The 27,348-nt window shown below is 35.6% G+C and overlaps 2 protein-coding genes across 2 annotated transcripts in view; both read left to right on the top strand.

Annotated features, from left to right (window-relative positions):
• Positions 1-1,637, top strand: part of LOC144440887 (uncharacterized) — a 19,252-nt gene extending 17,615 nt beyond the window's left edge. Inside the window, exon 5 of the mRNA XM_078130331.1 lies at positions 1-1,637. This exon is cut by the window's left edge and continues 986 nt beyond it. The gene's annotated coding sequence lies outside the window, so the exon portion shown is untranslated.
• A 3,315-nt stretch (positions 1,638-4,952) lies between these two features.
• Positions 4,953-25,722, top strand: LOC144440952 (high affinity copper uptake protein 1-like). The gene is made up of 5 exons (XM_078130425.1): positions 4,953-5,137; positions 8,840-8,965; positions 16,629-16,695; positions 18,073-18,244; positions 21,022-25,722. Exons 1-5 carry the CDS (start codon positions 5,072-5,074, stop codon positions 21,221-21,223), a joined length of 633 nt encoding a protein of 210 aa, XP_077986551.1. The 5' UTR covers positions 4,953-5,071; the 3' UTR covers positions 21,224-25,722.
• Positions 25,723-27,348: the final 1,626 nt, after the last annotated feature.

The raw sequence follows: 27,348 nt of genomic DNA, 5'->3' as shown, positions 1-27,348 counted from the left end.
CAAACCTTTTATAAGCTTTTTACTCAAGTGACAATTCTTACATAAAAGTACCTTGCAGTATAACTTTAATGTCGAACACCTGTTAGAACAGGTGATTGCATAGTAGGCATTATTTACGTGTGATAGATTACGTCATCTGATCGTTTATGAGTTTTATCTCAATACCAGGATTGAGTTCAGTCGATTGCAAGGGATGGTTAAATATGCTTCAGTAAGTACAATAATGCCAGTAACTTTTAAATATGCAGCAAAAACTAGGCCCAAATATGTGACACATAAATTCAATGTGTGCCCCTTTACTATAGACCAAAATTAACAAACAAAACGAACAAACAAAACGAAGTGATAATTGTTTGCCAAGAATACCATGACGATTACTGCTTAAACAACTTGTTACGTTCTAACTAACTGGAGAGTAGGGCTGGGGATCTTTTTAAAATATGTGGTGGAAATGAGTGAAATTAATACAAATGGTAATACCAGAAACCATTCGTCGTTGAGGGAACGATTTTTATTGGCATGCCCTACACAAGAGCGCCCGCATCGTCGATTTCTTTGTCGGTCTTACCAATATAGAAACTCACTGTGACAGAATAAAATAGAATGTTTGAAATCGCCATGGCCAGACTCTTTGCATGACAGACATATTTTGCCAAAGATAATGTTGATCAAGGGAATTAAAGATCACGTCAATCGTATCGTGTTGATGTTGGAGAATAAGCTCTGGAATTTGTTGTGAGAATCGTCCTGTATGGGAAGCCGTTCAGGCCAAAAGTTTTTTTTAATTTTTGCTATAGTATTTTATATTTTTCGTACTTACAAACTAATTTTAACAGTTTATGTACTTTTATTCCATGTTCACATTATTTTAATTGAAATAAGTTTACATTTATTTGAGAATATTGTTTTCTTTTTCGTCAAACCAGAATTATTTTAAGGATTATATATAATTGAAAGTCAAAATATATTTTTGTTAAAGTTTTTTATTTTATTTTTTAAATCTAAAAAAAAATTCAACTTTTTTTTTTTGTCTTCCCAACTTTTTTTTTTGGCCGAGTCTGCTGACCAGCGCCTGTCACGAGTACGTCGTGCTCGTGACAGGCATGTCCTTCGACATCCATTACGACGTGTTTCGGCGTCAAATACACCTTCTCATTACCTTCGAAATTGGTCGCTCAAACATTATATCAGATCTCAAAACTGTTAATTTACGTGTGATAGTATCTGTTTTTTCCAACAACCGCGACTTCAGCCGCGTACACACATGTGTACACCGTCACGTTAAGGTTATCGACCGCATGTGTGATGTTTTACATGATGTAGTACGTAGGACACGATCCATGTGCAAAGGGTAAAGGTAGTTAATCTAAAACAACTAAAGTTTGTTGCATCAATAACAATTACATTCATTATTGTGAAACTGACCAGAATTGAAATAAGATGGTACACTATACTGTGAGCGTGAGCAAAACAGCTTTAGGAACAAAAACGTGAGGAAAAGCGAACGCGTATTTCCAATGGGTCAGTCGGGTACTACGAGCGCACATGTTGACCTGCTGTATTACATATCAACCTAAACCAGCTTTTATCGCCTTGTAACGTTGTTATCATCATCATCATCATCATCATCATCATCATCATCATCATCATCATCATTGTTGTTGTTGTTGTTGTTGTTGTTGTTGTTGTTGTTGTTGTTGTTGTTGTTGTTGTTGTTGTTGTTGTAAATATTCAGTTTACTTCATCGTACATTGTAGTATACATTCTCTTGGTGTTCTGAGTACACATGCATGTATCATGAAAAGTTGAGAACAACACGTCTACGTATGTAATACATCAGGTCGACGTCAACATGTGCGCTCGCGCTCGTACTAGAAGTACCTGACTGACCCATTGGAAATACCTTTACCTGTTGCACATGGATCGTACGCGGCTGAAGTCGCGGTTGTTGGAAAAAAAACAGATACTATCACACGTAAATTAACAGTTTTGAGATCTGATAAAAAAGACAATGTCCCATGACGTGAAACACCAAACCTACATTATTTCAGCTACAAATAGATATAATTGAAATTATGATGATATGTATATGTACTTTCAATCACTTACCTTAGCGCACTTTCCTTGTCCCAAGTAGTATAAAAGAAGAACTCAGTTCATCAGAGGATCACAGAAACTCCGAGTATATATACGACTTTATATGATTTCGCAATTCCTTACATTAATAGTCTCTAAATAAGACTCTGACACTTGCATTTAGCGTTGTTCTCTCCTGACCAGTGAGACGCACTTTATTAAAGTTACTTTCGAGATATGGCGTGCTTTAAAATATCCATCGTGTGGATTTGGATTAACCTTTCGATGAGAAAAAAAAACTCGTTTCGTAGAGATGTCTCTACTGAAACAGTACTCTAAACGAGATCGAACGTATTTCTATACGTGTAAGTCCTGTAGCAAGAAACAAAGTTGTTTATGCGATTAAACTTTTGGTATTTGAATTATTGAACCGGTGGTCTTCATTGCTTATGTATGTCTTTCTTTATTTATTTGGAAAGAGTTGTCTGTGTTTATACAGTGTAATCCTTGCTCTATATTTATTCTGACAAGTGTCGAATTTTGAATTTTTTTTTGAAGAAAATATGTTTATGAGCCGAAATTCGTCCCACGCACAAGTATCATATTGCACATGATACGGTGGAGTATACGTAGCACACACTATATACGAAAAGCCGGTCAATTTACCCACCTTTTTCCCAATGTTTACCCTACTTGCGACCCACATACCCCCCTATCTTTGTCTAGGGGTAGTACGAGACGCAGTGCCACTTTTAATTGCCTACAGCCCCCCCCCCACCCACCCAGGGGATAGATCACCAGGGGTAAATTAAGTCAAAGGTGGAAATTCGTCTGATACTCACGTCCACATTTACACATCCGGTGCTCAAGATTTGGAAAGACATGGTCAAATACAAATTTTAGCTTGTGAGCTAATATTCTATTCCAGGATGATCATAATACAAAACAATGACGTTATTATAAAGTATTTACGATATTAAAAAAAATACCGTCGCCGGTGATTGCTCTGAAAAATATGTTACCATCCCCGGTGATTGCTCCGTAAAATACTAGCATTTTATAGAGTAGTAACTCACAAGTGACTGTGTGTAGTAGATCTACTTGTAGACGGTATATTTCAAGTTCGTCGACGAAGATGCGCAAAACTCAGTATGTATGTAGTTACTTTTTTACCAGAAGTTGTACAGTTGACGTCTCACCAATCTGTGTTTACGTATACACCCATGAATTAGCAGTGAAGCACGGTTTTCGGTTAATTCACATTTATAGACACTATTTTTGCAAACAATATGAAAATATAAACTTAGTGTGGATACAAACTGTATTAGACTCTCTCACAGTCCTCGAAGCTTCGCATAAATAGCTAAAACTTGGGTTGTTTTGTATACATCTACTGCATAATTGGACATGTACTCATATACTAGTATCCCAGTATCCCTAGCCCTGTACTGTGCGCCCTCATCGATCACATAGGGCTAACATTTTGTTGATGGGTAGGCGAAGTACAGTCTGGACATTCGTCTGCGCAGCCTGTCTGCGCATATTTATCGTGCATTAACGTTGAAATCCTACTTCGGTCTAAATATTCATAGAATTTGATGCTTTTATAGAGTTTGACTCTTTAAATACAACATGACCAACATTATTATGAATAAGGCTCTCTGAGAAGTGGAAATTCCAGCAAATGTTCGGAAAGAATTACAACATTTTTATCGATTGATCACAGAGTGCATCGTGACTTATCCAAGTGACATATTTTCGACACAAAAAAATATACGTAAAGTGAAATGTTCTTTGATGAAAAACATGTTTACACATAAACAAGCAACAAGAAAATCACATGAGATGAAGTTTATATCTGGAAAATACATGGGCCAATTGTGTTTATTATTTTTAAAACATCGCATAGAAATTATAACTCCTAGCTGATCAATGATGACTAAAACTGAATTATTGAAAATAAAAATTGCCTTGAAAGTTTGACTGTCATTTGACTTTATCGGCAAAAATAAAGGCCGTGGTCAAATTTCGTGAATTTTCATACAGTGATTAACTGTGTGGTGATTTTTAGCATGATGCATTTTGATCACATTTTACTTGCATACGGACGGAAAACGAGCCAGTAAAACCTACAGTAGTCGAGAGTACGTTGCACTAAATTTCTAAAAACAAACAAGGTTACATGTTCAGAGATATAGTTGAATATCATTGCATGGACAGATGTTACGTTGCAGGGCTTCATCTGTGTAGAATTTAATAACAAATCGAATGATGTATGTGACATGCTTAGCCCGTGCGTCTTTCTCTTAGCCCAGGCCGTTTTACGACGGGTATGTTTTCTTCACGGAAGTGAAACTGAGAAATCTGAAAACGAACATCGACCAAACAAAACGGTATAATGAAAAATCTCACGTGAAACTATGTTTTTTGAAGGTACTAAACATGCGAGTAGGTCACTTGTAGATTGTACAGTGACTTTGGAACATTGTACATGTAGCATTCTAAAAATAACACTGTATTGTTATGTAGATAGCATCTCGAAGGAACACATGAAATAGCGCGCCATTTGACGTGATTCAACTCTGACCGTATGCAAATGAGATCTAATGTCCAGACTGTACAGGGCTAGGGATATTGGGATACTAGTATATGAGTACAATTATGCAGTAGATATATACAAAACAACCCGAGTTTTAGCCATTTATGCGAAGCTTTGAGGACTGTGAGAGAGTTTAAAAATTGTATTTGACTGTATATTTGCACGTAGTTCGTCGGACATAGCGCCCTCAGTGGTCAATTATACTTTTGAATCTAATTAAGAATGTGAATCTCATTACATGTACAGTGTTTGCGTACGTACGCGTAAAACTACTTCCTGTTCGTCATCACATGAGCGTGTATTCCTTTTTTCCGGTGATATTTTCTGTAGACTTCGTCCTAAGACCATAACTTGTTTTGTCAGTGGTATAAGAAATAACTAAAACTCTTGCTGAACATGAATCACAATCACAACATGATGGACATGGGTCCTGACGAAACGTCGACAATGCCAATGGCAATGGTGAGTATATACGGTACCTTTAATAATACCTTCACATCATGATCAGCAGAACGCACGGCGGGGGTGTGAGTTGTCTTGTGACTGCATGACCCACACAGACGTGACGCTTGTGTGATCGTGGCGAAAGTGGATGAATAGATATCTGGAAATCAAGTGATAAATGCCAGCGTCTAATAGAGAACATTCACTGTACTTGCAAAATCATAACCCATCTAATATTACGAAAACATGTCTAGAGAAATTTGAATTTAGCTGTATCTCAAAGCTCTACTGACCACACTTTTGGAATAACAGCTGTGGAAATCAGTAAGGTAGCAACACCGTACAGAGATTAAAAAAAAAAATACAGAAGGGATCGGGAGCTTGGTTTATATAGCTTGGTTTCACGTTTAAAACGTGAGAAAGGGTTCGTCAAGGCTTGACTTGATGAGTACGAATCCGTGCATTAGTTCATTAAATTCATGCCTCATACCGTGGTGGTCCGAGTTCATGTCTAGAATGGTTGGCCCAATCATGTATGTGTGTCCATGTAAGTCTCACTAATACACGTGTGGTTCAATACACCAAACAGCTTGAAGGCAATGGAGTTGTTCATCAATGCAATAAAATGCCTGGTGGATTCGTCGTATTCTTGGTAGTGTTCGCTCTAAAAGATTTCTGAGTGGACACACATTTAAGATGAGTGTGGCACCGAGTGGATGCCATGGCAACACACATGATTGAGATATTCCCTTAATATTGGCCATAGATTTTTTTTTTTTTTTCTTTTTTGTAAATTACGTTTTACACTTCTCGATCAGCTGCTTTTGGAAGCTGGATAATAGTTGTATTCTTGGCAGGTACAATGGATGATGGTAGCATAGAATCTATGTATGTGGGCCCATTTTCTGCAATCTCTCTCCATGATGGAGCGGAGAGAGTTCATAGAAAACGGGCCCACATGTGAGGTTTCTAGACAAGAATAATGAGCAAATGACTCTAAAACCAACATTTCAGTACATTGTATATGACTATAATTCATATGTCAAGTATATATGTATAGATTCACCTAACCTTTGAGGTTGTGTAAATTATGAAATTTTGAAACTATGAAAGCAGACAATAAAAACTGATTCTTAGCTACGTACATGTACATTTACATTTATTTACAAAATGCCCAGTTACGTTTAAGGAAATAAATTCTTGAGTTTCCTGCTTTCATTACATTCAGAGACTGCTACATAAAGTGTTGTGCAAAAATTCAACCATGCATGGCACTAAAGCCAAAACATTTGTCACACAGGACTTGGTGGCGTCATCCATGGATACCCAGGTGTGGTAACTGTAACATGAGTTTCACTGCTTCAGTAATCAAACACACTACAGTGGAGTAATGTTTTATGGTGCCATTTCTTTTGACCTCGAATTGTTTGAAGGACAGATTTGTACAGGTTTATTCCATACACTATGTTTACATATACCCTGCCTACTATGTTTACACATATACCCTGCCTATAGGTGAAAGTATTGTATCAGTAAAGAAACTGTGTATACGATTGTCTTTTGATGTTTACACTAATTTTGTATTCTACAAACACGTACTGATATGTATATATACAAAGCAAGACAAAACTTAATGAGACTATGACAGATCACTGACATCAGGGTTCAAAATTGACATTTTTTTATGTTAGTCCTAATGGACTACTACCAATTTCAGAAAGTGATAGCCCAAGAATGGCGACCAATAGTCCTCTATTCCTGAATTTGGAAATATGTGTTATTAAAATACTTTCATGTCATCTTCCAAAAGTATTTGATTTGAACCACGACTAGTACTTCCATCAACCTACATGTAGGCTCCACTGAGTCCCAACTGTATAATTGGGGATCTAGTAGTGGTAGGATAAAGGTTGTATGCAATGTTAATGCTTTAATCGGATCCTATGTGATTATGAAGGATTGTATGCTCCCCAGGTAGTTTCAAGGAAGTATAAAGTGCCGTTTTGACGCTATAGATCCGTGCCAGGGGTAATAATTGTAGGATGCTTTGAGCACAAGTGGGAAAGCACTGTGTAATAAAAAAAGAAAGAAAAAAAGACCAACAATATTGCATAATCAGTAGTAGCCTGAGTGGGTGACGTACCAGCTGCCAATGATGGTAGCTAGGCCCCATGACAAGAATTGGTAGTCTGTAGACCCAGGGACTACTGACCTACTGTTAATTTCAAGCCCTATAATATCCTTGTAGTCAGTCCAGACAAAAACTTTAGTACAAAATTAATGGACTAAGGCTTCAACAACTAAGAGGACGGTTGTCTGTTCATGTTAATACACACAATGTTATGGAGTTTGGATGTGTGCAAAAAAATTCTTTACATATAGGTAATTACTTCAGTTGATACCCTTACACTGTCACTACTGTAAGATGTATGTTAACTTTGTTTGCCTCATTTCAAACTATTGCAGTGTGAAATGGAATGCTTGCTGTGGCTTGGTGTTTACATTGACAAAAATCTTTGGCTTGGTGTTTACGTCAACATAAATTACACTCACACATTCACCTCTTAAACTCCATTACATGTAAGAAGTATCTACCGGTCTCTATCAGGGTTCTTTTTCTACACAAGTTTATAAAGTCCCCATTCTCGACTTTTGTTATGTAACACTATTGGGGTGGGGGGGGGGGGGGGGGGGGTTATAATGAAAGCCTTCTTAGAAACTTACACAGATTCACTTTAAGCTAATTTATTTAAATCTATAAATGTAGTACCAATTTCTCAGACAGCATCCTCTAATAAGTCTGTTTTGACCTGAGTGTAAGTGTTCTAACACTGGAAGTATTTTAACTTGTGTCTTAAGTATATTTATACATGTAACTGTCAAAATTATAGAACCGGGTCAAATAAAAACAACGACCTGTTAGTACCTCGACCTAGAATCGACTTATGTCTTATGTTGTGTGGTGAAAATATTTGCAATACCTTACACCACTTGAAGTGAGAAATACATGTATCTCGGTAGATCATTTTTGTCTTTTTGTCGTTCACACGTGACTTTCACCAATATTTTATGACAAAACTTTAAGACACTTTTGCTGTTTATTGTACAATGTATGTCCTTTTTGGACAATTTGTATTTTTCTCTGTCTATTATTCTGTCTGCTATTTTATTCAGAGAGCCCTGGGGAAGATTGGCCTCCACTAACTGGGCTACCCCTCTTTAAATATAGTTTATTGATTGATTGATTGATTGATTGATTGCACAATACACAAGTTGTGCAAGCCTGCAATATTAGAGCTTAAAGTGTGCAGACAATTATGCATTTACCTCATATAACTAAAGTTACCATACATAAATCCAGTTGGTACCTTTTGATTTGCACAATAACTTTGTATGGCGTTTTCAAATCAGTGCATGTAAATGCTTGCAAAATAACTGACTGGAGTGCCTGCAATACCAGGGCTCAAAGTGTACTGATGCAATTACATTGTGCACTTAATACATGAATTTACCTCAAACGTGTTTATATAGGCTTGTAATATGCCATGTAGTAAACCCCCTTCTCTATCACCTTTTATAATACAAACTGCATAGTACATGTACATGTAGTATAACACCACTGCAAATAACTGAGAAAAAGATCAATTAACACATTTAGTTTCTACCAGATTACAAGTTGTCTGTAATGTTTGTACTGATAGATATATTTTTCCATTACAGGATGGTGGCCATCAACACGGAACACACATGCCTGGCATGTTGATGTCCACGGGTATGACACATAACCCACATGCAGGCCATGATACAGGTAATGGTATGTCGATGGATCATGATATGGGTATGAAAGTAAGTACCGTATAACCAATTTCAAGTGGTATATTCCCATCTTTACTACAGTTTACTAGTGATGGGCTTTTTGGAATATACAATGATGGTGCAGACAACAGATGACATCATTCAACTAGTCTAGTTCCTGGCGGACTGTATTCCGTACTATGTTAACGTCACACTTATACCATCTAGTCAAGCTCATGACTCATGCACAGAATTCTGTGCTCCCACCTACAGCATTCATATAAACATGATGACTTCGTTGCATTCCCATGTGATTTTAGTTTAAAACAGACAGGAGGTGGAGTCCTGGTTAGACATTTGACACAGTCAAAACAGCTGTATCAAATGAATATTAATGAGAGATGATGACAGTCGGTAATTTGTGATGAATTACTACTGACATGCGGCGTTCGCACTTCACTCGTCATGGGGTTGAACCACAATTAATGCCTTGAGTCACAGGCTTCACTAGACGGTATAATTATGAAGATATAGTATGGATACAGTATGTCAGGAACTAGACTATCATTCTACAAAAAAAAATGAGATCTAGTCATGATCATAAATACATACAACTGTACGTGCACACCGACAGACAAAATCCAAAATAAATACCCCAATCCTCATCCATATGTCAACTTTAAAAAGCGATAACAGGTTGCTTAACACCAAAGGTATTGTCGAGGGGCTTGTTGCCCAAGCTGCACACCAGGGTACTCCTCTGCTTTTGTGCAGCATCCTTTCAAGTATAGATCCAAGGTCTTGTATGTACTGTATTCATATTTTTTAAAAATTTAATTTAGTGAATGATCAAAGCAAAATTTAGTGTTAAGTTATGGAATCTGGGTGTTATACAAATGATGCATCATCACCTCTAAGTACCGTTTCTTAAGAGCTTTGTTCCTTGGTATTATGTAGAAGTGTAAATCAGAGATGTTTTTTCATATTGTTCAAAGCAGCAGTGCTCTATGATTAACCAAGTAACCTATACCATGTAATGATGTATACCCCCAATGCACACACAGACAGGAAGTAGAGCGCCACCATGGCAAATTTTGGAAAGGCCTACTATTAGTGTCACTCATCCTATTTTCTGAATATTTGGTTTGTGTAAAATAAGCTGTGTAATCAGTATTGACTGTACTCTATATTGTTTAGGTATTTCCTGAAAGTTAATTGCATTTACAAATTTTATATATTGACATTTACAAATAATGAAATCATCAACATTTCGGAAGTACTTAATGTACAATTGTTGAAATATATAATTGTAGAAATGTACACATGACATGTGTTTCGACATGATTGCTGTGTTTCCTGTATATTGATGTCATTTCATTCACTGTGTTATTGTTGGTGTGGTAATCGTTTTCGTTGTTAGCATCAACAGCATCGTTAGTATCACTTGTCGTTGTCATCAACACTGTTGTTATCAACAAATGTCATTATCTTCATGCTTGTTTAAATTGTTGTCGTTTTCAATGTCATTGCTCCCAAAATCATCATCATCATCATCATCATCATCATCATCATCGTCGTTGTCGTCGTCGTCGTCGTCGTCGTCGTCGTCGTCGTCGTCGTCGTCGCTGCCACCGCCATCATCATCATTGTCATCATCATCATCTTTTAAGGAATAATTTATTCATAGCAAACCCCCATTACAATTATAAACTAACTAAATGCATAGAAGGGTAGCAGAGTGAAGGCACACAAGTGAAAGTATGGGGCATCATCATAATCATCTTTTAAGAAACATTTAGTCCTGTTTAAACCCAGTTTCATCATTGTCATCATCATCATCTTTTAAGGAATTATTTATTCATAGCAAACCCCCGTTACAATTATAAACTAACAAAATGCATAGAAGGGTAGCAGAGTGAAGGCACACAAGTGAAAGTATGGGGCATCATCATAATCATCTTTTAAGAAACATTTAGTCCTGTTTAAACCCTGTCACAATTTTTACACGAAATAAAAAAAATAAAACCATAGCAGGGTAGCAGGGCTAAACGCATTCTAGTAAACCACAACCCACACCACCACCATCACCATTATCATCATTATCAAAATTAACTATTTATGAAAATTAAATCCCAGTATATGGTACCTTTGTACATTTATACCTATTATTATGTGTTTGTCCTGTCGTAAAGAATACTGAAACAGGTCAGTAATTCTGTTTAGCTGTATTATCTACATGTATATACTAATCAGTTTGTGTGCTGACTTGATGGCCATATGTAAACAATCTGAATCTGAACATACATGACTAAGTGCATGTTTGTTAACAAATTGTATATTTGTGAGGACTCCTCAGGTTTAGATTGATAGATATCATTTGGGCCTAAACAAGCACAACAACCCATGGGGGGGGGGGGGGGGGGCTACTCCCCATATTTCACTATACATACATTTTGTATATATGAGTCAATGTGTGCTACTCATTGGAGGTTGTTTTCTAGCCCTTTGGACTGAAATGGGGTCATTGTCTTTGAGTGAAGAGTTTAAATAGGTTTCACTCTACATTATTTTCGATTTTGCTTGGTCTAAAATGTTATCCATTCACTATTACCAAATCATAACTGTGCCATTAATTGCCCCAAAACATTGCCACCTGAAGGACAAAAATACAAGCGAGAAAACTACATTTAGCAATCTACCATAGACCTATATTACAAAATGTATTTTGGTCTAAAATTTCATCTTGTAAAAACCTGTCAAAATGGGGTCTCAATGGGTATTTGCAGTATTGGCTACACACCCCTTACTTACTATAGCTGGCTATAGGTAGTAGTACAATGTAAGTGGTACTGCTCCTGGGACAACAAATTGACAAGTAAACAATAAGAACATAAATCGTGAGAAAATGTTGTTGAAATTACAGCTGCTGTAATCCTATTGCTAAAACTATGTAAAACTGTTATTTATGAATTTTAACAATGTCTATGCGTAAATCTTAGCCTTGAGTACCTACCTGTAGGTGAGATACACAATGTAAACAAATGGTCAAAGTTGACCACCTGTCTGTCTGTTATAGTTACACAATACTGTATGGTATATCACAGTGCAACGACCTCACTATGACAGATTTGCACATTCTTGGCAGAATTATAATTTTAACATTGATTACATGCAAAAGTGAAAGTCCAAAAGGTTGTAAATAAATTCATGCATGCATGTATGTACAGGACAGAGACAGAGACAGAGACAGAAAAAAACAGATTTGGTTTTAAATAATTTCATTTCTGATTTGATATGTTATGTTACAAAAATATCATTTTGTATATCTTTAGATTTCAAGTTATTGTTTTGCATATGCTTGCACTGTTACTCTGTGATACTATGGAAGTAGTACTTTCATAGTAGAGTTGGGCGACCTACATGTACATGTACCTTCCCATGTATTGTCTAATTAACACTAAATACACTGTAGCTATTAAATGAACCTTTACATAAAAACCACTGGTAGCTAGCACATATCTCTGTGAGGATTTACCCTAATTGTTGAAGATAAGAAGCTTATCTGTTCTTTGTGATCTTTCTTTCAATCTGATGATTTATACAAGGTCTTAACTAATACTGCTGTGACAGTCAGTCAAGCCATTCTTAAAAACCATAGACCTTACAGTAACACATAGACCCTACACGCATCATGCAGGGTGTGTACTACTTTTACTACCGGTAGTTGTTATCGATAAATAATAAGTCCATTTTGAATTCAATGTTTCCAATTAGCTGTGTAATATTTTTGGTAGATTTTATAAATTTAAATATATAATTTAGTCTTCAGACTTGTCACAATGTCTTTCATATAAAAAAATGGCTTGTTACCAGTGTTCTCCATAGTTTCCAGAGATGGAGGGGGGGGGGGACTAATTTAAATAATTTTTCAACTAATTTGCATAACAATACTAATACAGTAGGGAACATTGACTTAAAATTAACAAGGCCCCTTAGGTCATGAGTATTTTCCTCTGATGTATGAAGAAAAATATTCGGGAATAATATCCAATTGTACTATGTACAAGCCAAGTTGAACAAAAAATATGGAATATATATACTCTGGTCATTCTACGTCGTCACAACAACCTGCGTCTATGTCCTGACAACCCGTCTACATCACTGGTTATGCTGTGTTTGAAATATGAGTCAAAAGAATCAAAATTACCATTACTTTCCTCAATTTTTTTAGCGATATCACTGGTGCTGGTATGATTGTATTATTCTCCAATATTCTTCTTCTTTCAGTTGGATAATACTCGTGATTTAAGGGTTGTCACTACTTGTCTAGTGACTCGTAGTGACAAAGGCCCTTTAGATCACTAGTATTTTCCTTTGCTGAACAAAGAAAAATATTGGGGAATAACATGTACATATGTAACCGTAAAGGAATACAGTAACATATAGAGTAGACAACAATGAGGATTCATAAACCTACTATCAGGGTAGATGTTAGACTGTAAGGACATCATCGGTTCGGGCTTATCACGCCTGCCCTAATGGGAAAGTGAGATTAGACCGCGGCCATAAAGGCTCATCTGTCAGTCTATAGTTAGATGTAAGTTCAATTCGTTTTGCTAAAATCATTCTTATCACTAAACAGACGTTAGTCCTGCCCCATACATGTATATGGAATTTTGAGTCAGTATGAAATAGAATCAAAATATGTCCCCACATGTACTAAAACCGACTTGAACCAATTACTCATATTTCGAAACCACCAGGGGTGTGGTTTCGAAAATAATTTAAAGTTCGTGATTGATTTGAACCCAGTGCAAAAAGCAAAAGTGCATTGATTCAAATCCGTAGCTCTGTTTCAAGCCGATTTAATATTCAATTCAATTTGAATCGGTTTCAAATCGATTCAGGTGGGACCAGGCTTTCGTCTATCTTGAAATAACAATTTAGACTGAATGATGTAGATGTAGATGAAAAAATGTAAATCCTGAGAACTGCAATCCTGTCATAACAGGTGTGCCAATTTCTGTAAGCGTTGGGAATTATGAAGCACACATGATAAAGAATTACATACCTGTAATAAAGTCTTGCCGGATTTAATCCCAGCGCACATCGTACTGTTCCAACCAACCAGCATATGTCATCTGACCACTAGTACTACATATTAGTCCAGTAAATCTAGTGGAAAATTTAGGCCGAACCTTGACATAATTGCAACAGAAATAATTGTTAATGCATCTTGCTTAGAATTTTATGCTGAATAACATATCAAAAGTCTAGAAAAAATTTAGTGGAGGAACATGGTGAAAAATGATGGTTTTCTTAAGTAACATAATTAGTGAAAAAATAATATTCATTAAATATCGTTTGTTCAAAAACCAATGCAAGTAACATGTGTATGGGTAGGTCTGAAAGTCATGAATTACTTTTGAGTCACTATATGATTGTTCAATCATTCCTATTGAATTTAAACAAACTTAATGTGTGTAATGTAATCACTCTAGTTAAGGATACAGATTACATGTAATGTATAATAAGTATACATTTTTGTGAAAGCCCATGTGAGTAGTATGTCTGTCATTAGATATTGGAGTACTTGAATACCTTCCTTTCATCATTGAATATTTCCCTTGTTAGATAACTACATGTTAAACAAGTGTAAATTAATGTAATTAACATGTGAAAAGAAATATATTTATTTAGTTAAGCCTACATAGTTTCTGTTTGTAAATAGCTATTGATGCTCCATTTTGAGTGAACTTTTCAATCATCAAACCACTCCAAAGTAAGCTAAAACAATAGTAATGCAAATTACATGTAACCACTGTGAGTAGTACCAGGTATGTCTGTCAATAGGTACTGTAGTACTTGAATACATCCCTTTCATCATCAAATACCTCCTTTGTTAGATAATATGCATTGATTTTCGGGTGTGGACCCAAAAATACTTTTGAAGGTGACTGTAATATTACAAGAAAGTCATTTTATCTAACAAATCAGTTTCTAAAAATGTCGCCAGAGCAGTTTCGACAAAAAATATCAAAACTTTACAGTTACAAAATGTATGTATGGTTCTAACAACAGTGGACACTCTAGTAACTGTATAGAAACCGTATACACCTTCAGATGATGTATTTGTACATTATTGACCATATTGTAAATTTAATGTTCCCTGAAACTACCTGTAACAGACACACAGATGGCCATGATCCAAAAATAAGGACTTCAAAATATCATGGTTGATATTTATGTAACTATGTTTATCATTGAATTATAATTACATACTTATTATAAAGGTTTTATAATCAAATTAAACCATGCATAATCCAAATGTTATGGTATTTAATTAAATTTGATGAAACTGGAAGTTATTAGTTAAATTTAATCAAAACTGACATTGTGTTTTGGTGATGATTGACATGTCTTTAATTAAAATTGAAGATCGACAATCAATTATGTACAAATTGTACAGATGCTGATAACAAGAAAATGTCTCAGATAAAGTTAGAGAATATTGAAAATTTTAAATGTTACACTGTCAAGATGGTGCATGTAATAAAGGATAAAATTACTACCTGTAATAAAATGGCTGTCATTTAATACCTTGCTTTATTGCCTCAATTATTACTACAAATATTTTTATAAGAATAGTCAAAATGTAAGTGCAGGGTATAGCATGGGAAGGTAAAATGTTTGATGTTACTGAGCACCTACATGTATGCCACCCCAAAGGCTGTAAAACTAAATTTGAAATCACTTTGGAAAGGTCAGAGAAAAGTTTGATATACTGGAAGTTGAACATATTGATCAGCCATAAAATGATGAAAATTCACAATGCCTGACAGCTGTAAACTTAGATGGTGGACCAATGATGAAATATAATACATAATAGTTACAAATTACATTGAAATGACAGTAGGTTAGCATGGACACTTCTTAGAAATAGTTCAAAAACTCTGTCACTCTCAGAAATGAAAATGATAGTCAGCAGTGTTCTTCTGGAGCAAAGTAACAAGGCCTGCTAAGACCACTTGTAATGTCTGAACACACTCTTTATATAATGATAATCATACTCCAAACCACTTTATTTGATACAGAAATACATGTATTATCAAAACAATCATTAGACAAAACATTCTTCTTTCATGGCAGCTACAGTGGGTTCTCAGTACATGTACATGTGAGCGCTGCTAGTCTCAGTTACCCAGCGTCTCACCACTGAGGGCGCTGCCTATAAGACCACCCCAAACGAGAGTCTGGGAAACCGCATTCCAACTACCCCGCAACAGTAGTCACACAGTACATTTCTTCCAAGCATAAAAAATGTGCTTACAAGGTCTTTTTGTTGTAATTAATAAATATCAGTCACTTGAGAAGCGATAATCTGTAGCAAAGGTATCCCAATCGTTCAGCCTGTAATGTTGAACGTGAAGGACTCCCCATGATGCACTGCTCCAGAGGCTACTTCCTGAGCAGGATATTTGGAATCTCATTTCCCCAAACTCTTGTCTGGCAGAGCCCCCATCGGTGAGAGGCTGGGTAACCGAGACTATGTGAGCCTACTTATGGAAATATGTTATTTGAGAGGGATTATTTAAAAACATGCAATGTTTCAGTTTGCACAATGTACAATGAAATGCATGACTATCTGACATACTCAGATTTGGTTAAGTAACATACTCCTCTAACTTTAGTTGGTGTTTTCATTTTCTTCTAGATGTATTTCCACTTCAGTGAATCAGTAACTATTTTATTCAAAGAATGGCAGGTAGACAGTGTAGGAGGTAAGTTTGACTTAGTATATAGCAAATTAATGGAGATAAAACTGACGCCACACTACATGTACTAACGAACCAATGGATGAAGACCGGAGGCAATTATTCAAACAGACTTGGTCCGTAGCAACCAAAAAAAATAATCCACCACAAGTTGAAGTGATAGAAATGACTTTATGTTCAGTGTTTTGTGTTCAATTACTGTGATAGCATTTTAGGTAAATTTTGGAAGGATGGCTGGAAAATACATGCAACGGGCTAAAATAATTACAACTGCATTAATTCTCATATGTTGAGATTGACAGAATCCCACACTCCAATAGACTAAGATGGCATATTGCAAACAAGTTGATGAATTTTTGTCTTGAACGGGCAGACAGGTGTATAAGAGAAAAAAATCCCTACCGAGTGCAGAATATTCAATCTCAGACCATTTGCGTGTGGGATTATTTTCTCATGTCTGTTTCATTCTGGCAATAATTTAACTCCTACATTGGTTCGGAATGGGTTGATCAAAACAAAGCCCACATTTGTTGCCCCACACTCTCAAACTCCATGTACCAGAATGTAAGAAATTGAAGTCTTTTCAGATCTTTGCACCATTGTTACACTGTATGTGGTACAAGTGAAAAGTATTAGAAACAAACACTATCATGGCTATATATCTCACAAAATATGAACATTGAGCAAGATAATTGATTTTCAGATTTTACAAGTTCAAGTTTCTGTATACTCAAATTGTCGTTGATAGTTGATTGACTAAACTATATGTAGCCAGTTACAAGGTACTTGATCAGGCCAACTGCAGTTAGCTAAACTGTTCTTCATAGTTACATCTATATACGCATGTGTATGATGTACCATGGTTTGAAGTTACATGTGGACAAATTAGTGGTAAAGCCAAATTAAAAAAGTTGTTGTTTCCAGTTACCCCCCCCCCCCTAGTTTTTGACGCCGACCCTAAACTTTTTTTTACATATTCGAGAAAAATATAACAAAATTGCGAAAATCATTAAGTTTCGCTAGAAATAGTGGGTGCAGAAACTGACATCAACTTAAAGAGACAAAATAAAACTTTTCTTCCAGTCTGTAATGACTGTACATCTGAAGTAAACAACACAGAGACCATTTGGAAAACAATGAAAAACCTGAACTAGACACTCACACATGAAAAAAAAAATATAATAAAATGAAATAAAAAATCTACCTACCCCACCTATTTTAAAATTGAATGTAATCGGAACCACTCAGTTTTTTTTATGCCTAATCAGAAACACCCTACTCAAAACTGGGTGAAAACAAACGTCAATTTATTTTTCATTTCAGTCTTTCACTGAAGACTAACTACTAATACCAATACTATTTCTTTGTGTGTTTATTTTACAGCACTTATTGGGTCATGTATCGCAATATTCTTTTTAGCTGTCTTGTACGAAGGCTTGAAAGTGATGAGAGAATCTTTACTCAGGAAAAGTATTGTCAATGTCAAACACAGTTCTATGTTGATTGGTAAAGGCAGTGGTGATGCTGTACTTATGGAAACACATGGGCATGGCAGGTAAGAGTAATATGCATATAGCAGGGATGTGCATGTAGATAAGGGCCGGTAGCCGGCAAAACAAAGCTGGCATATAGTTAAACTCAGTTTACATTACACGTAGCTATATTGCACCACAGTTCAGTAGATGATTCCAAACACAAGGACCAAGGTCGCATTGATGGATGAGGCGATGACAGGCTTGTCCACTGTTTTTTCCAGATGTCACTTGTCAGTCTCTGTCTGTTGGTTTCCTCAAATGATTGTAATGTTAGCCATCTCAATGTTCTCTCTGGAGTAAAACTTTCAAGGTCTGAAAGTTTAATCAATCGGAGCAAAGGAAAGGAATAAAATACTAACGTAACTAATGTCGTCATCACAAATAACTCTACATTTAAAGCATATGGTGTATCTCAAGACACAAATCACAAGTAGAATTGGAGTAATGCTTAAAAGAAAGAAATTAACAAAATCACAAACTTATGATTCTCTAGGCAATCATATTATAATGAGTTCGCATAAAAGTCAGGTACTTTATGAGATAGATTGACTACAAACAAAGTGCTTTGTTGTGAATGTTTCCGAGTCGGTTACCAATAAAGGTCAATAACACAGACTTAAATAATGTTAATCAAACGGTGTAAATCATTCTGGTAGAACAAGACTGTGGCATCAGCGTGCCTGAAAGTTTAATCAATCAGAGCAAAGGACCAACCACGCTGTCTCCAAATAGCATAAGCTTAGACCACAATGTTCTGCTGATAGCTCTCAAGTCAAAGTGAGGTAGCATAGAATTATAGTGCAATGTGATATTGGAAATCTGAATGGGTTTCCTATCTGTGATGTCATACTTAATATGTGGCCGGAAACTTTGCCACATGACTTGATTATATGTTACATTTTTTGTATATATGAGTCTTCCCCATGGCCTAGGCAAATTCCGATACAACATAATTTGTTAGGATGATGACAGATAGGGGTTATCTTAAGGTCATCATTGCCTTGACTCATTAATTCGTTACAAAAACTTTCACTCTCTGTGGTATATTCAGAACAAAACTATTATCACGTGTTACAAGTGTAAAGTGCTTTGAGTGCAGTATAGGAAAATTTAAGAGCTACATGCAAGAGTTGAGTTATTGTGTCCATGTGAACACAAAAAGACTCCCAAAACTGTTGAAACTTTTGACACCTAAAGGTCTCCTGATATCCGTGGCCACATGAAATTTCAGTAGCATTTTGAACACAGGTACAAATTGTCCACCCTGAGACCGTAGTTACAATGTAGAATTATCAGTAGCTGAATTTCCTGATATAACAGTGTTAATAAAACTTGTGGTGTGCAACTTTGTAACTTGTCCTATTATATATAAACAAGCCTCTAGGATTACAAGATGTATAGTTTGTTTGATTTCAGAAAACTGTAACCAAACATTGCAAAGACTTATTTTTATGTCGTGTTTAATCCCAGTATAACTATACAGTATAAAAGTCATATTTCAATCCCATAAAACTGTACAAGTATCATTTAAGTTGAATATTTTCACATGTAGGTCTCTCTCAGAAGTAGTACTTAACAAACCCAGGGACAGTTTTCAGAATGTTTTAGCTGTACTTGTGATATCGATTTGTGTGTGAGGAGGTGACAGGATGATTAATGAAATGGGCCAAGACAGATGACCTATGCCCTTTGACCTTATAAGTTATATGTGCCACTGTCGCTAACAGGTTCTTCAAATCTGTTGTCTTTAATATATGTGATTTCCATGTCAACAAAGTGTCCTATCAATGATGGTGTTTTAATTACTTTTTATTGCCTTACAGTCACACACACCCTCTGTAGCTTGCATAGCAAAAAATAAATCAGGACTTGTGTATACATACTAGTAAAATAGATGACAGAAAGACATACATGTATACACTAAAGATTTAAAAAGTACAGTACATTTACATGACATTGTAGTTTGTTTACCCAACAATCTGTTTTGGAATGGAAGTAAAATGCCAAACCCTAACCCAAACCCCAATGAGATGACATTAGGTGATAAAAGAACAATATATGGTGAATATTAATGAATAGGCAGACCTTTCTTGCTTGTTGTTGTTGTTGTTGTTGTTGTTGTTGTTGTTTATGATGATGATGATGTTGTTGTTGTTGTTGTTGTTGTTGTTGTTGTTGTTGTTGTTGTTCAGACCCAATACATTCCACCAGTGGTGGTGCCCTTGCTTCGTAGAAAATACATATATATGTAGCAGCTAGAGTCTGTGTAACTTTTGGTGAGTTTAAAGCCTCTTGAACCAAGTGTGCTGTTCTGAACTGAATTTTGATTACAATTACAGCAATGTCCGTGCTGTACTGTACATGTTGTGTCGTACTGCACTGTACTGTACTGTAGCCTGTACTACTATACTGTTCTGTACTGTAGTGTACTGTGATATGCCGTGCTGTAATGTGCTGTATAATGTACTGCACTATACATGTACATTATCCTTTACTAAAGTGTACTGTCCTGTACTACACTATCCTGTATTATACTGTGCTGTGTAGTACAGTGCTGTACATTACTGTTCTGTACTGTAGTGTAGTGTTTTTTCCCTATACAGTCCTGCACTCAAAAACATACTGTTTACATATTAGTACAATACATGTACTCAAAGAAATTACAATTTACCCCGAACAATCTCATATCTACTTGATGTAGTTTTCACTTGAAAAAACTGGAATACACAATAAATATCTGATATTTGAAAACCATATTTTAACCAAATTGTTGGTATTTTTCTATTTTCATCTACAGGTCACGGTTGCTGAGTTTATCCCATCTCCTACAAACAATACTACACGTGATACAAATCGTCATTAGCTACTTTCTCATGTTGATTTTCATGACGTACAACGTCTGGTTGTGTATAGCGGTCGCACTTGGAGCCGGTTTCGGCTATTTTGTGTTTGGATGGAAGAAAACTGTCGTTGTGGACATTAATGAACACTGCCACTGATAAACTACGCACTGTGATGTTTCTTAAAGACGAACTCTTTCTTCTCAAAATCACCCCCATTTGTAAATGGTATGACTCAAACCAAGGAAAACACAGTATTCAAAGTAAAGTAAATATACCAATTAATAGGTTGAGAGAAACCATAGATTTAATCTAGCCATATTTTGTTGTGTGTGTCTTTTAACGAGTTTTGTAGTTACTTATCAAACTGCAGATACTAATAATGGACATATATGCAATAAAAACCATGTTACCTGAAATAGAATCATAATAACATTTCTATGGTTTACTGTATTAACTGACTTGATGAAAATCATTTTTTCCATTCCTACATTTCATTGGCTAAGCAAAATTTTAATAACATTGCAGTCTGGCAGGCAAACATTTTAATAACATTGCTACATTTCACAAAAATCATAACATTGCTACATTTCATTGTCTGGCTAGACAAAAATCATAACATTGCTACATTTCATTGTCTGGCTAGACGAAAATCACAACATTGCTATATTTCATTGTCTGGCTAGACGAAAGTCATAACATTGCTACATTTCATTGTCTGGCTAGACAAAAATCATAACATTGCTACATTTCATTGTCTGGCTAGACGAAAATCATAACATTGCTACATTTCATTGTCTGTCTAGACAAAAATGACATTGCCACATTTCTTCATCTGGCTCAATAATTTTTTTTTACTAATATTGCTACATTTCCTATACATGAGATACCATTATATTCACAAATTGTTACACGATAAATGATTTGGCAATGATCTGCAGAGATGATGGTATCACTCAGGAAAAGAACAATTCACAAAAACAAAAATCAAGATTCGAAGCATGTTGTATTATGTGCCTGATGTTTGTGTATGTAAATATTGCAAAACTCTGGTGCAAAAGACACATTGCTGTTGTCTATCCCTCATACCTTTTTATGATGCATGTTCCTCAAGCAGATTAAGTAGAATGGACAACAATGGGTCCAAAAATACAATGAAAGCTTGTTTCATTGAATAATGGGCTTTGCATTTTGTGAAATATCATATCCTAATGTTTTTGTGTCGTAATAATTAAAAAATATATTTTATTTAGCGTTGAATATTCCCTCTTAAATTTTGTACTTTTTTTAGCCAAAACGAAAGTATTGGCCAATATAAATCTAATTTCAAGGTCAAAGGTCAATGTGGAATTAATTCTGACTATTAACTAATAAAAATGACCATTTCAAAATGGCAGCGTTCACATTTCTGCCATAAGAGTTATTTTTCACAATTTTAAAGCATATGGATTTGCCAGGAGTTGATTTCAGTTGATTACATTTAACAGCAATGTTTGTTTGTATTCTAAACTAAAAACAATATTGCATGGTTTTCTGAACTATTATTTGACAAATATTGAGAAAACCACTGAATGATGTCATTTACATCTATTGTAATACAATATTAGGAAACATGGCGGACAATGAACAGCGCCCTCTAGTGATAGTAGTATAAATATTATTAATAGATGAAAAGTCAGCCAGAGGATGTAAGCTCCTGTGTAATGTAATGTTAGACCATTACCTGTTTCTGATCCACTGTTTGTATGTAATACTGTAACAATCACAGACAGTTTTATGTTATGTGTCAAAAAATGGGGACTCAAAGCCAAATCACAAGAATTGCACAAAAAGGTGTTGATAGTCATACTGTGATGGAATATATGAGGGGGCTTTATTGAGATATACTTGTGTATTATAAGAGTGAACTCGGCAACAACTATAGCCACTCCCTCAAAAACAAACAAACAAACAAACGAAAATGGATGCAGACATGAACAGGTGTAACCCTAAGGCTATTCATATATATGTTGTATTATGGTAAAAAAAAAGAAAAAGCAAGTAAAACATGAGTATTTATTAGAATAAGTCTGTTTTGGTTATTAAAATAAAGCAAGCTGTTTTCATTCCATATGTTCGTGATGAGACACCATGTTGTCCATAAATAACATCAACGATGTTGGAGAATGCTTCTAAGATGACATGGATGATGTACATCGAACGTACATCAGTCTGTACAGTACTGAGACTATGTTAGGGTGCCCTCACACATCCACCAACCCTTTCAAAGCTGTTGAGGGTTGACAAATACAAAGTATTATACAGTCTACATGTGTATATATGTTATGTAAAGGGATATATCTAAGAAATATTTCATTTTTTATTAGTTAACCATCATTTATTTGTGCACAGTAATTTCTGGGCTTGAAATTAACAGTAGTCCCGTGTCCACAGACTAACAAATAGAATTCTTGTCATTGGGCCACCATAATTTGCAGCTGGTAGCCCACTCGGGCTAACATACCACTAATTATGTGATGATTTAAAGGATGGAAGATTTATGGACATAAAGTATTATAATAACACACATATTTCCAATAGAGGAACTGTGTTTTCAGTTCAGGAATATAGAACTATTGGTCCCCATCCTTGGGCTACCAGTTTCTGAAATTGGTAGCCCACTATGACTACCAAACAAAAAAGTTAATTCCAAGCCCTCAATTTGCATAGTGTAAATGTATCATGCATGATTTACATTTTTTTATTGTGTCAAATAAGATGGGTGTTGTTGAACAGAAAAGGTGATTTGCACAAGCGATGCATCAACTCCTGTTAAGCATACATCTTCCCTGTTGACAACCAAATTTATATCCCAGAAATGTACTTTGACCGACGAAACACAAGTACGACCAAAATGTAGTTTATTGATGATTATGTCAGTAATATAGAATGTGAACATACTGATGACTTAATTTACATGACAAAGAAAATTTGCATATTAAAATACAACCAGGTGGGAGCATTATTTTATGATATATGTAGTACTGATTTAACATTGACATTTGATGTTTAAAATCCACATAAACCGAGCCTCAAATTTCATAATTGCATGTACGTCTTGAAATTTGGGGGTCTGAACAGTTTTAAGATCTTACAGTCCAATTTTGATTCTCATGTTCCCATAAAATGAAAATTGAAAAGCATACATGCCAGAAAGACTTGGTATGTATAAAACATCTTGTACAAATAAAAATATTTTTCAAATGTATTGAATGAAAAAATTGAATAATTTAAATTTTGTTAACTCAGCTATTGTATTATAATTCTCAGATTAGTTCAGATTGTATTATTATATTTAAACCTGCACTATCTGCAACTGGAAAATTTTTTCATCAAATAACCAAACTGAAAATTAGTCACTTGCTTATAAAAAGACTTTATATCTCTTAATTAGTGGTCAATATTACTCTGTAGTTTGTTTAGTGGCAAGTTAAAATTTTGAGCAGCAGCTTGATTTTGAATCTGTTACCATGTTAAAACTGTACTAGTTGTAACTGGAGCATCATTTTTAGATCAGACAACTTAACTACAATATATTCACTGAAAATATTTAAAATACCAATAATTAGACATTGTACATGCTAATCAGTTGATACTAGTATTATCATCAGCAGTACAGAAAGTGGTGATCTTGGTTACCGTTGAGGGCGCTGATTTGTTTGCCTGCATGCTCAAAAATCTATTTGATTTGTTTTATCATGTATACATGTACATCTACAAAAGTGTATTTACCAACAGGTGATGCAGTACTTTTCATGATGTACAATATTACGAGTAAAGTTATCGTACTTAACAAAACTTTTTTTTAAGAGTTCCAGTTGCAGCTAGAGCAGTTTTAATATGTCACCTTGTGAGATTTGTATGAATTTCAACAGAAACCTTTCCAGAAAACAATTCTTGCTACTTGAAAAAAAAGCACTGTACTAAGGAGTCAAAAAGTTCACTAGGTATGCATGATGGGTAAAAGCCTAAAAGGTCAACAAGTTCTGACTCCTCAGCCTTTTGGTAAAATAACAAGGATGCCTTTATTATGTAAATGGCATCTCTTTTATCTGTAAACTCTGAATGTTGTTTTAAAAATCAAGTCAGCATTTGTCATTTTTCCTTTGATGAACAGGTGCAATCATCTATGAAAAGTATTCACACTCTTAGTTTCAGTTACCCAGACTCTTACCCACAGGGGCTCGCTTATGAGACAAAATCTGTCTCCCAGAGCAGTGCATTCTGGGGAATACTTCACACCCAACATTCCACAGTGAAGGATCCAGGTTCCCGCTTTGCGACAGGTTTACATGACTCAAGCTACCAATACATCCTAATTACGAAGAACGAGCTGTGTAAGCCCATTCTTCATGACTTAGAAGAAATGTACTGTGTGACTTCCGATGCGGAAGACTTGGGATTGAACATCCCCAGACTTTAATTTCATCTGGGCGGTCTCATAGTCAATCTTGAGCCCCCAGTGGTGTGAGTCTGGGTAACCGAGACTATCACTCTGGGAGTGTCCATTTACATTTATCATGTCATCTTGTCGACTTCGAGTAACTTGTGATTTTTTTCAGACAGAAATTATCAATTTCAAGTAGTCAAGTTTCAATAAGACAATTGAATAAAATATGAATCGTTTTATTTTCACTGAAATTTTGGTATGAGCTTGATTCCACCAAGTCTGACACACACCCCACCCCACCCCAAACAATTTCAATTTTGTGTTTGATGATGCCTCTTTATCAGTTCATCATGAGTTACCACATTTCTTTTCTCAGAATACTAGATAACAACATAAATCTTTGAACTCTTATCGCTTTGGACAAAATAACAGATGGGTTACTCAAAAAATGGTCTCTGACCTGTATTATTGAACTATCGATTATACCCCTCCCCGACTCATTCCCATTGTTTCAACTGTGCTCTCAATTTCATTTAACGGACACTTTTTACACAAAGAAAGTGTCTGCAAACCATTAATTCCATGAAAGTAAATGTCCACAACCCATTAATCCATCAATGAAACTCCACATTTCGTGTTAACCATTACTATGGCACTGTCCCCACCTTGTCAATTCTGCCCTGCCTAAGACCATGTGCTACCAATTCTTAATTCTGCACCTGTCATTCTATAATGTATGTGTAAAAAATCACCCATACCTTGACAGGTCTACATGTAGAACACAGTACCTCTAGTTCTATTACCTATCTAATCAAAGATGTGCTCTATAACCACATCACTACAAAGTGACTTGTGCTGACAACGGTTTTCGTATGGAATTTGTTCATGACAATGCATACACCAGGGTCAGGGTCAGAGGGCCAGAGCTATTAGAGAACATACAAACGTTCTTGGCGGGTAAAAATGGAAATACTTCTCGATTTGGGACTGTAACTTTTTTACAGAACGATCCTTGTCAGGTTAGTGGATTTCACACTGAACTTTTGGGGAAAACATTGGATTATATGGCCGAGATGTGCAGGATGGTATTTCTCGTGAATTTCGTCATTAAAATGATAATGGGTAAGAGGTTACATAACAGGGCTGTACAGATACCAATTAGTTTAACTCTCTGATGAAAAAACCTCACTGAATTTGAAGTATAACTTTGTTATGGGACAAGTCCTCGACCATTTCTGTAAATAATAGGATACTTTTGGGTAACTCCTTTGCTGCGCTTCCGACGAAATAATGGAGGGTTACTCAAAAGTATCCTATTATTTACATTAAATGGTCTCCAATTTGCCCTGTATAACCACAGCGAAAAGGACAAATAATCAAGTTTATTCTTGCGATATTCCAGATTTCTACTATTATTTTCTCTATATTTCAAATAAAGTTTTAAATATTGTTTCCTCTCACTTACAGTATTTTCAAATTTCCTACTGTTATCACTAACATCAGAGTTTTTGCATTAATTAGTAGATTGCTAATCCAAGAACAAGCTCCCAGGTTAATTGCCCAATTAACACATTGCACAGTGAGTGTAAACATCTACTGAGCTGACCAATGGAAGTGTGAATTGGTAGATATCAATACTTCAATTGCAATGGTCTGGGCATATCCTAGTCTTGCTGCTAGACGTTCGGGCTTTCTTTCGATGCTATAACTATAAGCGAACGAAGTTCGCATGTGAGGGCATGCTCGGATGTTCCATCCTCAATAACGTTGTTCGGCTGTGTGTCGTATTTTATCGGAAGAACATCCGAGGGCTAGCTGATAGACTAGGCATATCCCAGCACCTGGCTGCGCGCGC

Source organism: Glandiceps talaboti, chromosome 10 (genome assembly GCF_964340395.1).
Source record: "Glandiceps talaboti chromosome 10, keGlaTala1.1, whole genome shotgun sequence".
NCBI lineage: Eukaryota > Metazoa > Hemichordata > Enteropneusta > Spengelidae > Glandiceps > Glandiceps talaboti.
Note: the sequence above shows the minus strand (reverse complement) of the source record. Positions and strands in the feature narration are given on the sequence as shown.